The sequence below is a fragment of the Dromiciops gliroides genome, chromosome 1 (assembly GCF_019393635.1).
Source record: "Dromiciops gliroides isolate mDroGli1 chromosome 1, mDroGli1.pri, whole genome shotgun sequence".
NCBI classification, from domain to species: Eukaryota; Metazoa; Chordata; class Mammalia; order Microbiotheria; family Microbiotheriidae; genus Dromiciops; species Dromiciops gliroides.
Window position 1 is genome coordinate 433,392,006 of NC_057861.1, and position 13,880 is coordinate 433,405,885.

General features: G+C 37.8%; 1 protein-coding gene across 1 annotated transcript in view; it reads left to right on the forward strand.

Annotated features, from left to right (window-relative positions):
• The window catches only part of CERT1 (ceramide transporter 1), a 155,765-nt gene that overhangs the window by 126,415 nt on the left and 15,470 nt on the right, over positions 1 to 13,880 (forward strand). The window contains exon 11 of the mRNA XM_043996787.1: positions 8,347 to 8,442. Within this exon, the coding sequence (XP_043852722.1) occupies positions 8,347 to 8,442 (96 nt within the window). The remainder of the gene's footprint in view (positions 1 to 8,346; positions 8,443 to 13,880) is intronic.

The following is a 13,880-nucleotide window of genomic DNA, read 5'->3' on the forward strand; positions in this document are numbered from 1 at the left end:
ATCCTTTGGATGTTTTCCATGTTGTCAGTGTCCTCTTTCAAAATGGTCTAAAATAAGCATACTATTTACTATTCAAGATATCCCTTCACTAGAGCAGAATATAGACTGTCACTACTTATTTTCTGAATACTAGGCCTCTCTTAATGTCCCCAAAGAGCTCATTGGCCTTTTGGGCTGCCATAGTGAACTGTTGACTGATATTCAACTTGTAATCCACTGAACCTCCCAGATCTTTTTCAGATAAATTTTTGTCTAGCCATACTTCTCTTATATTATATTTGCCTTTTAAATTTTTTCTTGTTATCTAACAAGATAACAAAATTTAGCCATATCTATGGCTAAATGTTTTGGCTAGTCAAGATCTTTCAGTATGCTGTCATGACAGCTTACTCATTTTTCCTAATTTTGGTTATTCCTAAATTTAATAAGCATTCCAGGTCCTCATCCAGATACTTCATTAAAAACTTCCCTACAAATTGACATTAAGCCATTAATTATTTTTTGTAAGTCTGAAAAGTCATATCATCCCAAGAAAGCTCTTAAAGCAACCAAACATTTTTTTTTTTTTTTACAAAAAGACCTGAAAACTGCCACAAAATTCTACTCCTTATGAAGCTGGGCTGTAAGATGGTCCATTGAATAAATTGAGAACCAAATCAAGAAGGCTATTGTCTTTGGGATTTCATCTCTGTGTGGTACCAGTATGGAATCAAGTTAAATCCAAAACAAAGAAATAGAAATGAGCATTACCTCTCTAACATATTAAGTTGGAAGATCTGCTCCTACCACAAAAATCAGTTTCTTGAGTTGAGTTTCATCAGTGTCATTGATAAACTCTACTGAAGTTGAAGTGTAAGAACAAAATTACTACCACTCAGATCCTGGAAAGTATCCAGTTAACACTATTTCGGTGCTGACATAAATAGTAACACAATTCTTCTGAAATGGACATGTGTAAAAAGTGACTCATGGGATACCTGAGCTGAGTAAGGATAACAAAAGAATAGGAAGCAAAGAGAACAGAAGCAATACTTAAAGGATGCAACAAAAAGAATTTCTAATAATATGTTCATGTAAGCTCTATGGGAAAAGCTACAGGAGATAAAGTAATCTGACATGTAGCTCTTAGGAATGAAGTAATTTTTTTAGCTACCTCTTTCCTCCATGCTGGGTTCACATCATTTGCTATCAGCTCTGTTTTATCTCAAACCAGTAGAATTATTTTTCTAATTTATGCTTATTGTAACAAATATGTATTGACTACCAACAAATTTAAAGATAATTGTTGATTCTTAATGTGATTGATGCGATTAGTTTTTGGGGTTTTTTGTTTGTTTGTTTGTTTTTATTTATTTTTTTTTTTAGTGAGGCATTTGGGGTTAAGTGACTTGCCCAGGGTCACACAGCTAGTAAGTGTTAAGTGTCTGAGGCCGGATTTGAACTCAGGTACTCCTGACTCCAGGGCCGGTGCTCTATCCACTGTGCCACCTAGCTGCCCCGATGCCATTAGTTTTTACATTACCATCATTTCTGTATCTGTCCCTCTCCCACCCAGAGAGCTATCCTACTCTAATCAAGTATTTTAAAACAAAGGGGAGGGGGGCAGCTAGGTGGCACAGTGGATAAAACATTGGCCCTGGATTCAGGAGTACCTGAGTTCAAATCCGGCCTCAGACACTTGACACTTGCTAGCTGTGTGACCCTGGGCAAGTCACTTAACCCCCATTGCTCCACAAAAAAAAAAAAAAAAAAACAAAAACAAAAGGGTAAGACAGTTCAACAAAACCATTTGAGTCTTTGGCATATACACTGTTCCATGCCCATATTCCCATACACTACTTTTACAAAGACAGTTTGGAGGTATATTTTCTCATCATTTTAAGCTTTAATTGATGGATTTCTAACACCCTTTAAATGATGATGATTTACTTGTTCAAGCAGTTAAAGTTGAGGACAGAAGCATCAATAATTGAAATATAAGAGTGTTGAGGTGTTAATCATTAACAGGCAGGAGCCAGTAGCATAGTATAACAATCTTACAGGTAGGAAATAATTTAAAGTTCATTTAAGGGGATTTTACTTATGTGTTACTTTTGGCCTTGGTCACCTCTACCTACCTGTTTGATGTGCCTCGGTGAAGAAAAAGCTTTTCATTGTCTCTACTTTCTCACTTCCCACTCACATTCTGCCCCCTTCCTTGCAATGTGGCTTCCATGTCTTCCACCAATGATCTCTTTATTGATAAATGTAATAGTCCTTTTTCATTCCTTCCCTGTCTTTATTTCTCTAGCATATGACACAACTGACTAGGCTTTCCTTCTGGAGAGACTCTGCTTCCTGGGGTTTCATGAAACTGTTCTCTACTGTTTCTAATCCATACTTGTCTTACTGATTGATTCTGCTGTGTCTCCTTTGAAGGATTGTCATGTATGTCTTGCCCTTTATCTTAGTTTATTCCAGGATACTATTCTGGACCCTTTTCTCTCTTAATGATCTCATTTCCTGTAAATTCATTTATCATCTCTATGTAGATGATTCCCAAATCTACATAATCAGCCCTCAATTCTGACCCTAGTCCTGTATGTCCAGTTGCCAGTTATACTCAGATAACCCACTGGCATCTCAGATTCAGCATTAGACAGCATTTTTTATTAGTATCATCTTTTCTCTTTTCATATGGCTGTGACTCTTAATTCTCAGCTGAATTACAGTAATAATAGCTTCCTGATTAGGCTCCTGAATCTAACCCCTCTTGTTTCCAGATTTAGTTGCATTGTGTCTCTGAAACATACTGGCTGTGTGACCCAGTGTAAGGCACTTAACCCTCCAGGGCTCTAATCAACTATCTAAGATGATGTAAGTTTCAGAGGAGATGCTAATATGCCTTAGTAAAAGGGGTTTCCTCATCTAGAAATTCCTTCAATAAATGAAATTACCCATCTAGTCTCTTACCCTGTATGTAATTGTATGGATATTTTTTAAATTCTCTATAACAAAGGTGTCAAACTTGTGGCCCACAACACTTTCCAGTGTAGTTCGAACCACATTAAATGCAATTGGGAAATATTTGATAAAATAAATAAAAACACAATATAACAATTTACATTTTTAAACTAAGTCAAATATGTAGCCCTCAGGGATTCTTATGTATGAATTAGTGGCCCCTTTTTCTGATTTAGTTTGACACTACTGCTCTATAGCAATTCAGCATATCCTTTTGGAACTGTTGGTTCCTAGTAGCCACAGATAAAGACAGCTATTTCCATATATAGGACATAAATATTAGATGTGTTTTGGTATTTAGTTTAAATGTGATTTCTAGTCTTCCTATCAAATTGAAAGGATTATGGAATTTCTCAAGTAGCCCATAATGACATTGACATATAATATTCCTTTTTTTAGACAAAAGGTTTCTTTTTTTCAAACACACCCACACAATTAATGTCATGGAAAATTATTTGAGCAGAATTCCTTTTGCTTAACAGCATTCAACTCAAACAAAAAAACAGTTTTTGTTTGTTTGTTTGTTTTTTCTGGGGCAGCGAGGGTTAAGTGACTTGCCCAGGGTCACACAGCTAATAAGTGTCAAGTGTCTGAGGCCAGATTTGAACTCAGGTCCTCCTGAATCCAGGGCTGGTGCTTTATCCACTGTGCCACCTAGCTGCCCCCAAATCAGCATTTATTAAGAACTTCTTTTCTACAGGGCACTGTAATACAAAGGCAAAAAAGGTAGTCCCTTCCCTTAAGGAGCTGGCCTTCATCTAGAGGAGGAGCAAAAGTGGCTATGGATAAGTAGGTAAAAGTTCATTTGAAGCAAGAAAAGAGCACTAATAATTGAGGGGATTGGAGGAGAGCATCAGAGAAGGTAATTGTACTTGATCCGAGCATAAGGTCTCCAAGAGGTTGGAATTGCAGGATGGTATTCCTGATTTGAGGGACAACTTTATACCAAGATATGAAGGTAGGAGATAGAATGTAGAATAATTAGTAGTTTCAGTCCAACTGAAATCTCTGGAAATGAAGGGGAGTATTGGTGGAAATTATGCTGGAGCCATATTGAAGTGCTTTAAGTGTCAGACTGAAGAGTTTGTATTTATACTAGAGACAAACAGGAGCCACTGCAAGGTTTTGAGCAGGGGAGTGATATAGTCAAATTTGCACCCTTAGGAAGATTACTTTAAAAGCTATGTGAAAAGGACATTGGTGAGTGAGAGGACAAAGCAGAATAAAAAAAATAACTTCTTAACTGAATACTGTACAAGATAACTCTTTCGTATTTAATTTCTTTCTGGTAAAGTTTCTTTCCTTGGTACCTGTATGCACGTGGGTGTGTGGTGTGCATGGGTGTGGGTGTGGGTGTGAGCTTTTAGAACCAAAGTATTGACCTAGCAAATTATACTTTACATACACAGCACCCAAAACAAGAATTGTTTGTTAAATCGGTGATCAAATGAATCAAATTTATTTACCATAATCAATGTATTTAAACTGACTAATTCTCTATCTTACTGATCAGAAAATACAGTCTAATTTTCTCGCATTAATAAACTTGTATGTACCCATTTTGTACATACAATAAAATTTGAAATGCACCTTCAGACTCAGGCAGGTCTTATAGAGTTTTGGAATTTTCTGTTAACAAATATTTCAATGTTCAACTAAATTATATGATCTTTAACTATTTTATATTTTAATGTTTTGCATTGTTAAAAATACAAAATTTCAATAATAAGGGAAGTAACATAATATTCAAGTCGAAAATTCTACTATTTATTGCACAAAAGTAAATTATAGAATACAAAAAAAACTTCATTTGTCTGTTTTAATTGTCTCAAGTATGAAGTATTTATAAGTAATCTTTTCAATGACATACTCTAGAAGACCTTAGAGAAAATACAAATGAATGAGTAAAAATCATTTATTAACTTCTTATCATATGCTAAGCACTATACTAAGTGCTAAGGATGTAAATTAAAAAGCCAAATAGTTCTGTCCTTAAGGAGTTTAGATCCTAAACAGTAGAAACAGCATATGCGTGGAAGATGGTAAGCAGAATAGAGTAATCCATTTTACACCCTTCCAGAGGGCAATGGGAGTTGGTGATTTGATTACATTTAGGAGGTGGGGGAGATGAGAGGGGATGAAAGGTCTCCTACATTTCTACAGAGTTGAAAATGGTTGGGTTGAAAGATCCAGCAAGTGTGGAACAGATGGCTTAGATCCTTCCAATTATTCAGCCAGCAACATTTATTGAGTGTTTACAATGTGCCAGACACTGTGCTAATTCCCAGGGATACAAAGAAAGGCAAAAACATAGACTTTACTCTCAAGTTCTACTGGGTGGATATACCATACAAACAACTTTTTATTAGCTCCGTAACTAGATGATGGAGCATGGATAGAGAGTGGGACTTGGATTCAGAAAGTCTAGAGTTTGAATCCTTACACAGACAGTAGCAGTGCAACTCTGGACATTTCACTTAACTTGCCTTAGACTTAGTTTCCTCATCTGTAAAATGAGTATAATAATAGTACCTTCCTCATAGGGTTGTTGTGAAGATCAAATGAGTTAACATATATAAAGCACTTTGCCAACCTTATAGCACTAAACAAGTGCTAGCTCCACATTGTACAAATTCAGGATTCATGTATATGGAAGGTAATCTCAGAAGTACAGCATGGAAGGGGTGGTGGAGTAAAGTGGAGACCAGGAAAGAAAGACCTTAGAGAAGAAGATTTGAGCTTAGTCTGGAAAGAAGCCAGGGAAGCCAAGAGGTTAAATGTGTTGGATGGAGACCATTCCAGGCACAGGAGACAGCTATGTCATGAAGACACTGAGTCCAGAGATGGAATGTGCTGCATAAGAAGCTACTATGGGGGGCAGCAAGGTGGCACAGTGGATAGACCACCGGCCCTGGAGTCAGGAGGACCTGAGTTCAAATCCGACCCCAGACACTCGACACTTACTAGCTGTGTAACCCTGGGCAAGTCACTTAACCCCAATTGCCTCACCCAAAAAAAAAAAAAAAAAAAGACACTACTGTGGCTTGAAATGCCAAACAGAATGTTTTATGTTTGTTTCATGAGAAACCACTTGAATGTATTGAGTAGAATGGGTTGACGTGGTCTGGCCTGCCCTTTTAAAAAAAAACAACTACTTTGGCACCTAAGTGAAAAATGGATTAGAGTAAAGATATTTTATTCAGGGAGACTAATCAGAAGGTTATTTCAGTAGTCCAAGCATGAGGTAATTAGGGCCTACCAGTGTCCAGCTACGTGAGTGGAGAGAGGGCAAATTATACAAGAAATGTTTTCTAGTAGAAATGTCAAGATTTAGCAAGAGATTGAATACGTGGATTGAGTATGAGAAAAGACTCCAGGATGACACCTAGGTTGCATGCTTGGATAACAAAGGATAGTGGTGTCCTCATTACTAATAGGGAAATGATAGGGTCAAATATGTGCCTCAGGAAAATTACTTTGGCAACCACGTGGGAGATGTCTTAGAGTATGGAAGACTTGAGTGAGGGTGATAAATAAGGAGACTATTACAATAGTCTAAATAATGTCATGGGAGAAATGGTTGGTGTAGGGGTCCTCAGGTATTCCTCTTTAAAGAATCACACCCTTTCAAACACAAATCCAGTTAGAATAAAATAATCTTTTATTTAGGTGCTAGAGATGGCTCAGAGACTTGGTTCTCTGGGATACCTATCTTCTCGAATAGGAGAAAGGCCACGGCTTGTATAGTTGTAGATGGGGGTGATCACCTGAGGGTGGAATGTCTCTAATTTGGGGAGTAGGTAGGGGAAAGTCGGGTGAGTGGCAGTTGTTGGAGCTATCTCTGTCCCCTTGTCCTCGGGTAGCAGCCATGCCTAATGGGATTATCACCAGGAGGAGTCGGGGAGACTGGAATGAAGGGTGGTGGTCCCGGAGTTATCTCAGTCCCAAGCAGGTCACACACCTAGTAAGTATCAAGTGTCTGAGGTCAGATTTGAACTCAGGTCCTCCTGAATCCAAGGCTGGTGTTTTTTCCACTGCACCACCTAGCTGTCCCTGATGAATATAGATAGCTTTTTTAAAAAGTAGTTTGGCTGTGAAAGGGAGGAGAGAGGGCTCTAGCTCAAGGAGATATTGCGGTCTTATGAAGGACTTTTAAGGGTGAGGAGAGACTTGGGCATGTTTGTAGGTAGCTCTCAACCAGTAGATGGGGAGAGACAAGTTGATCAAGTGAATGTGATTGGGGGAGGGATGAGATCTGCTAGTGAAGACAGAGGTGTGGTGTGATCAAAGATTCATGTAGAAGGATTAGCCTTGGCAAGGATAAGAACCACCCTTTTATCTGAAATCAGTGTAAAGGAAAAGAAATAGAGGATTGACATCAAGGACTTTACAGTTGACTAGAAGGGCAGAAGAGGTAATTCACAGAGGATGGTCTCTTAGAAAAGATAAAGTGAGGTGAACCTTCTAGAAGTCAAAAATTGTCTTTCTGATTACAACATGTCTAGGATCACCTTTGGCACAAATCTGAACCAGTCTGTCAGTGAATACTGCATGCTGTCTGACCCACTGCAGTATGGCAGAAATGGGGCATATATATTTTGTGCAGATGATGAAACAGCTTAACTGGTTTGGGGCTTCAAATGAGTAAAAGTAACTAACTTGTGATTAAAAACACAACAAGTGTTTAAACTTCACGAAGAGAAATTTTGGTAATGCATAACAAAGAATGAGCTAGGAGTGTTGTTTTTAAAAAATAAAGAATATTTTATTATCTCCTTTGGAAATCTTTAACTAATATAATCCTCTCTCTAGGATATCTTGTCTGTAGTTCTGCCCTAAAATGGGGACATTGGACTAGATACCAGGTAATTAGAGAAAGGAGAGAGCACTAACAATTGTGAACATCAGGGAGGGCTTTATAGAGAAAGTGTTATTTCAACTGGCCTTGAAGAAAGCTCAGGATTCTACCTTTTATATTCCATGTTCATTTTCCTTAAGAATTCGTCTGAACAAAAGCATTTATTGGGGGAGAATAGATAACAGTGTGGATTTTATTTTTCCAAGGAAGTATTGTTTCAGCATGCATAGTGCACATTAAGCAATATAAGAATTTTTCCTTATTTGCATCCTTTCATTCTCTTCTTTGACCCCCAATTCTTTCATTAACCTGAAAAATCTGGAATGTGGGCTAATTCTACAGCATTATATATAAGTACTAACTATAATGCCTGGAACTCAGCTTCCCAAAAGCACCATTTCTGGAATTTAGTAAATTAAGTGAGGATATAACTTAACTATTAATAGAATTTGGATTCTCATATTACTTCTGTTCTTCATTTAAAGGTTGAAGAGATGGTGAAGAACCACATGACTTACTCATTACAGGATGTAGGTGGAGATGCCAATTGGCAATTGGTAGTAGAAGAAGGAGAGATGAAGGTAACACCCATTAAATAATTTATAAATCAATATAAGACTTTAACTTGTTTATAATTTTACTAAAATAGAGGACAAGAACACACACTAGGGCATAATGTTTAGACATGGCCTAGGAAGTACAAAACATTTTCTTCTAGCCCTGCTATCAGGTATCCTATGAGGAACTGGAGGGGTTTTTTTTTCAGTCTTTTATTTTGGTAATGTTATTTATATATCCTGCTCAAATAGACTGTCCATCTCAATGAGCCAAAGTTACGAGGATTTGGAAAAAATATAAATTTGGTTTTTAAGCAAACCAGATAGACATCAGTATCCTCTGATTGAATCTCAATTTACACACACAACATTCTTTTTATTGTTTTTTTTAACTGATTCTGGTTTGCATTGCCTCATCATTCTCTACATAATTATTTCCTTGCCTCTTGTTGCTACACATCTCTCTCTGTGAGTAAACGGTAACTAAGAAAAACTATTGAGTTTGACAGAAAATCATTAGGGATCTTAGAGCAGTTTTGAGAGATTGATATGGTTACAGGCAAATTTTCCTTGCAAAGGTCAATTCCTCTACTTGATCCTATTATATTTGTGTACTTGATTCTGTTCTCTCCTGTCTCTTCCAGCAGTTTGCTCCTTCAATCATTTATTCTCTTTCTCTAATCTACAATCTTTCTGCTATCTCCTGAATTCCTTCATTCTTCCTACAAACATAGCAGGGTTTATTCTTGTCTTTAAATCTTAGTTGGATACTAAAGCTATTGTTCTATATCTCACAGCAAAACTCCTACAAAAAGCCTTGTGTATTCACTGGGTGCTCTCACTCTCCTACCATCTTTTTTCAACCCATTCAATTCAATCTGCTTGATGACCTTAGCACTCCACTGAAATTGTTTTCTTCAAGCCTCCTAGTGATCTCTCTTTTAGGGGGGAGGGGGCAGGGAAATGAGGGTTAAGCTAGTGTCAAAAGTCTGAGGCCGGATTTTGAACTCAGGTTCTCCTGGATTCAGGACTGGTGCTTTATCCAGTGTACCACCTAGCTGGCTGTGGGCCCCCCTCCCCCCCCCCATGATCTCCTTTTTTTGGGGGGGTGGTGAGGCAATTGGGGTTAAGTGGCTTGCCCAGGGTCACACAGCTAGTAAGTGTCAAGGGTCTGAGGCCGGATTTGAACTCAGGTCCTCCTGAATCCAGGGCCAGTACTCTATCCACTGTGCCACCTAGCTGCCCCCCACCATGATCTCTTAATCCACATTCCTTTTCCTAACCTTCAGTGCCTGCTGCACTGCCTGTAGTTTTTTTCTGTCTCTGTATACCTTCTCCCTTAGTGATCTCATCACTTCCCGTATGTTCATTTATCTTTATGCAGATGACTACTAGATTTCTATATCCCCAAACCAGTCTCTCTCCTCAGTTCTAGTCCCTCATCACCAATGACCTGTTAGATATGGGATCAGAATTGAGAACTGGATGGGACCTTGGAGAACTCTTTCACAATATAGAAACCAGAAAGGTTAAAGCCTCTCCCACAGTCATTACAGTCAGTATAGTAGTCAAGATTTAAGCCCCATTTCTCTGATTCCAAATTCAGTCCCGTTTCCACTATAACACCTGCTTCTCCCACTTTTACCCAAGTGTTTGATATCCCTCAGTCTCAGCACATCCAAGGTAAAAATCACTGTCTTCCAGTCCCCCAAATCACATCTTTTTCTAATAGATGTATTTCTGCCTTGATACTCCCATTCTTCTAGTCGCTCAACTTGGCAACTTCAGAAACAGCCTTAACTCTTGCCTGCCTCCCATGCTCCATACTGAATTCATTGTCAAATCCTCTTAATTATTTTCTGCAAAACCTCTTCAGTCCATTCCCTTCTCTTTTCTCACAAAGCCACCATCTTGGTTCAGGCCATCCTCTGGTCTAGACTATTGCAGCAACCTCCTAACTGTACTGCTGGCTTCCATTCTCATCTCCAGTCTTTCCTGCATACTGTCTCCAAAATACTTCCTAAAACACATATCAGTTCTTGTCGTTCTCCTGACTTCAGTGATTCCATCTTGCCTCTAAGATAAAATACAAACTATTAGCTTGATAGTATTAGTGGTAATAAATAGAGAACTGGACCCATAGCATCTAAATTTAAAACACCTGGGTTCCAGTCCTGCCTCTAACACATATTTAATTTGTAATGATGGGCACTTCACTTACTAAGAAGTGCCTGAAGACTCATAAGTTATAGAGAAGATGCTGACCCACATTGGTAGAGAAAGCTTCCTCACCTATATAATCTCTTGCATATACTAGGCATTCTGCTCAATTCCTTGTTAATTGAATGAAAAATACAAGCGGAAAAATTAACTTTAAATAGGTTAAAAATTAACTTTAAATAGGTTAAATGTTTTCTGCTGAGGCAGAAGGAATCTAAGAATAGGAAGAAAGATAGAGGTATTTTGAAGTAAAGAAGATGAAGTAGCATTTTAAGCATTATATAAATTTACAAAGCACTTTGTGAAGTATGTAGTATGTGCGTCATACTCCGATTTTATAAATGCGCTAATTGAGAAATTAAATGACCAACCCCAAATCACTTATCTGAGAAGAGTAAGGAATAAAGATTTAAGTTAGAGATTCAATCAGGGAGTTTATACCAATTTTTTCCCAGTAAAATAGGAAGTGAAATAATTTGCTGAGAGTAGGGGGATATGAATATTGGGGACTTGAGTTAAAGTTTGGAACAACTGCTTTGGCAGATGCATCAGAGAATTTACAAGAGATGAATAAAACGATTGCTGGGCATCAGTGCAGAGTAGTTTTATTGTTTAATTCAAGGAAGACAAAGATACAGTATCACCATTGTGAAATAGTTGAGATTCAGATAGAAAGCCGTGACAAATGATCTGGCCTTCCTGAACCCAGAATATAGAATTTATTTCTATGCAGGCTGCTTTGTTTAAGCTATTGGCAATAAGATGAGTCAGATCATGTTTGGACCTCCCTCTTCATCTTGAGGTCAGAAAAAGCAAACTTCATTCCTTAAAAGAACAAGTGGTTTTTCTTTGTCGATATTCCTGCTTTTGATATATCTACCAGAAAAATAACAAAATCATAGTTGCAATTTGGCATCTTGCTTTTTAAAATTCAAATTAAAATAGTTGCAGAGTATCACTTTAGTTAGAAAAAGGAGAGACAAAAAAAATTAAAATGTCTGTTTTGATATTTAGAGTAATAATGCTTACATGCTTAATGTCTTGGTCAGTTCCCCTTTTTTAACATGTGCAGATTCTCCTCTCCCTCTAGTCTGGACCAGAAATGATAAATAGGAAACTAGCTTCAGAAACAGGAAGACCAAGTCCCTCCAGTTACATGTTATTAGCTTTGTCACTAAGGGAAAGCAATTGGAACTTCTCCATGCACCTATAAATTGCATGATAGATGCAGATCTGTATTGAAAGGAAGTGCTTCCTTCCTAGAATTTCCCTACACCATAGTGTCAAACATATCCTGGATGAAGTACAGAACAAGATTAAAATTCAATTGAGAAATATTTAACAAAATTAATTTTAAAATGATAGAGCATAGACAGTACTAATATGCGGTTTTCTAAATGAGCATGCAGCCAGGAAGGACCTTTAAGTATACTTTTTTGCAGAGTGTTCATTACAGAGAATTATGCTTTATTGATTCTTTATTTTTCCTAAGCATGTGAAAGGTGATGTAAGCATTTGTTAGGTTTCTATTATGTGCAGAGAGAGCACTGCTAGGTTCTGAATAAGATGCAAAGCTTAGAAAAGAAAATCTTCCCTCCAGAAGCTGATAACCTATTAAAAGGGTTGATATATGTATATAAATAACTATAATTATTGCCTGGTAAGAGGGAGGTCATATATGTAAATAATTATAGCTTAATAAGAGGGATGCTGTGTATACAAATTACTTTAACACAAATTAACAAGTATATAGAAAGGGGAGGCAAAATTATTTGCAAAGTCTCAATAGAAGGAAAAATATTGTGGAAGAGGTAGAATTTAACCTGGATTTTTTGAAAGGTTGACAGAATTTCAGTAGGTAGGGTGGAGGGGAAGGGACTCTAGGCATAAGGAGGAAGAGCATGAACCCAGGGAATAAAAAGAAATAGGAAAACATAAGATTGGTACAGATGCTAACAAGACATTCATTTTGACTTGAGGGGTAGAATATATTGAAGGGAGTTGCATGAAGAGACTGTACAAAAATTGGATGATACCAGATTATGAAATGCTTTGAATTCCAGGTTAAGACGTTTGAACTCTGGTGGGCAGACTCCTGAAGAGTTTTAAACAGAGGGATGGCATGACTGAATCTATGTATAAGGATAATTCACCTGGGATCAGTATTAAGGATGGCTTTGAGGGGCAAGGAAAGGCTAGAGATGGGAAGGCTTAGAGTGGCTATAGTGGGATTAGAGGAGATAAATGCAAGGGATTTTTCAGGGTGGACGAGATTACCGAGGTAAGAGAAGTGATGAACAAACATCAGAAGTTTGAACATGGGAACTTGGTGAATAGTGTGAGCCAGTCAGGTATGCTACCTACTGAACTAGTGAAGTTTGGAGAGAAAGATGATAAGCTTGAACTAGTCTATTTTGTTTGAGTTGCCAGCAGGTATTGTACATTCAGTTGTAGAACTTGGAGGTGATATCAAAGCTAGAGATACAGATTTGGGACCCTTGGGGTAGAAGTTCTTAGTTGAAGCCATACTAGTTAATGAACTTAATAAGGAAGAGGATATTAGAGAAAAGTCACAAGATCAAAATAGTGAGGAAGGGCAGCTAGGTGGCACAGTGGATAGAGCACCGGCCCTGGAGTCAGGAGTACCTGAGTTCAAATCTTGCTTCAGACACTTAACACTTACTAGCTGTGTGACCCTGGGCAAATCACTTAACCCCAATTGCCTCACTAAAAAAATAAAAATAAAAATAGTGAGGAATATTGCCTTTACTGAGTCACAGAGAGGATAAGAAGTCTGCACAGGAAATAGAAACATTGCCAGAGAGGTAGAAGAACTGAGATATTGTAGTTGGGGGAAGCTAAAGGTGGACATACCTAGAAGGAGTTGGTGATAAACAGGAGAGTCTCTTAATAGTCCTCTCAGCCTCCAGCCTCTCCTCTCAGATGCCAAAATAATATTTCTGAGGCATATGCTGTCAGTTGTAATCATTGTGTCGTTTTGTTTGCTTAACTGTTCTTTTTCACAAGAGGAATCTGTATTAGAAAGTGACCATGACACATTTTATTATTCATTTATTCATCCATTTATGTGTTCACTCATTTATTTATTTATTTGCTTATTTCTTTGGTCTGGTGAGCATGAGGCAAATGTTTTTAAAGGGGGAAAAAAATGTCTTTAAGACACAGAGGCTGCTCCCCAAAGAACTTGCTGGTCCCTGTATCAGTCACAATGGCATACCTCC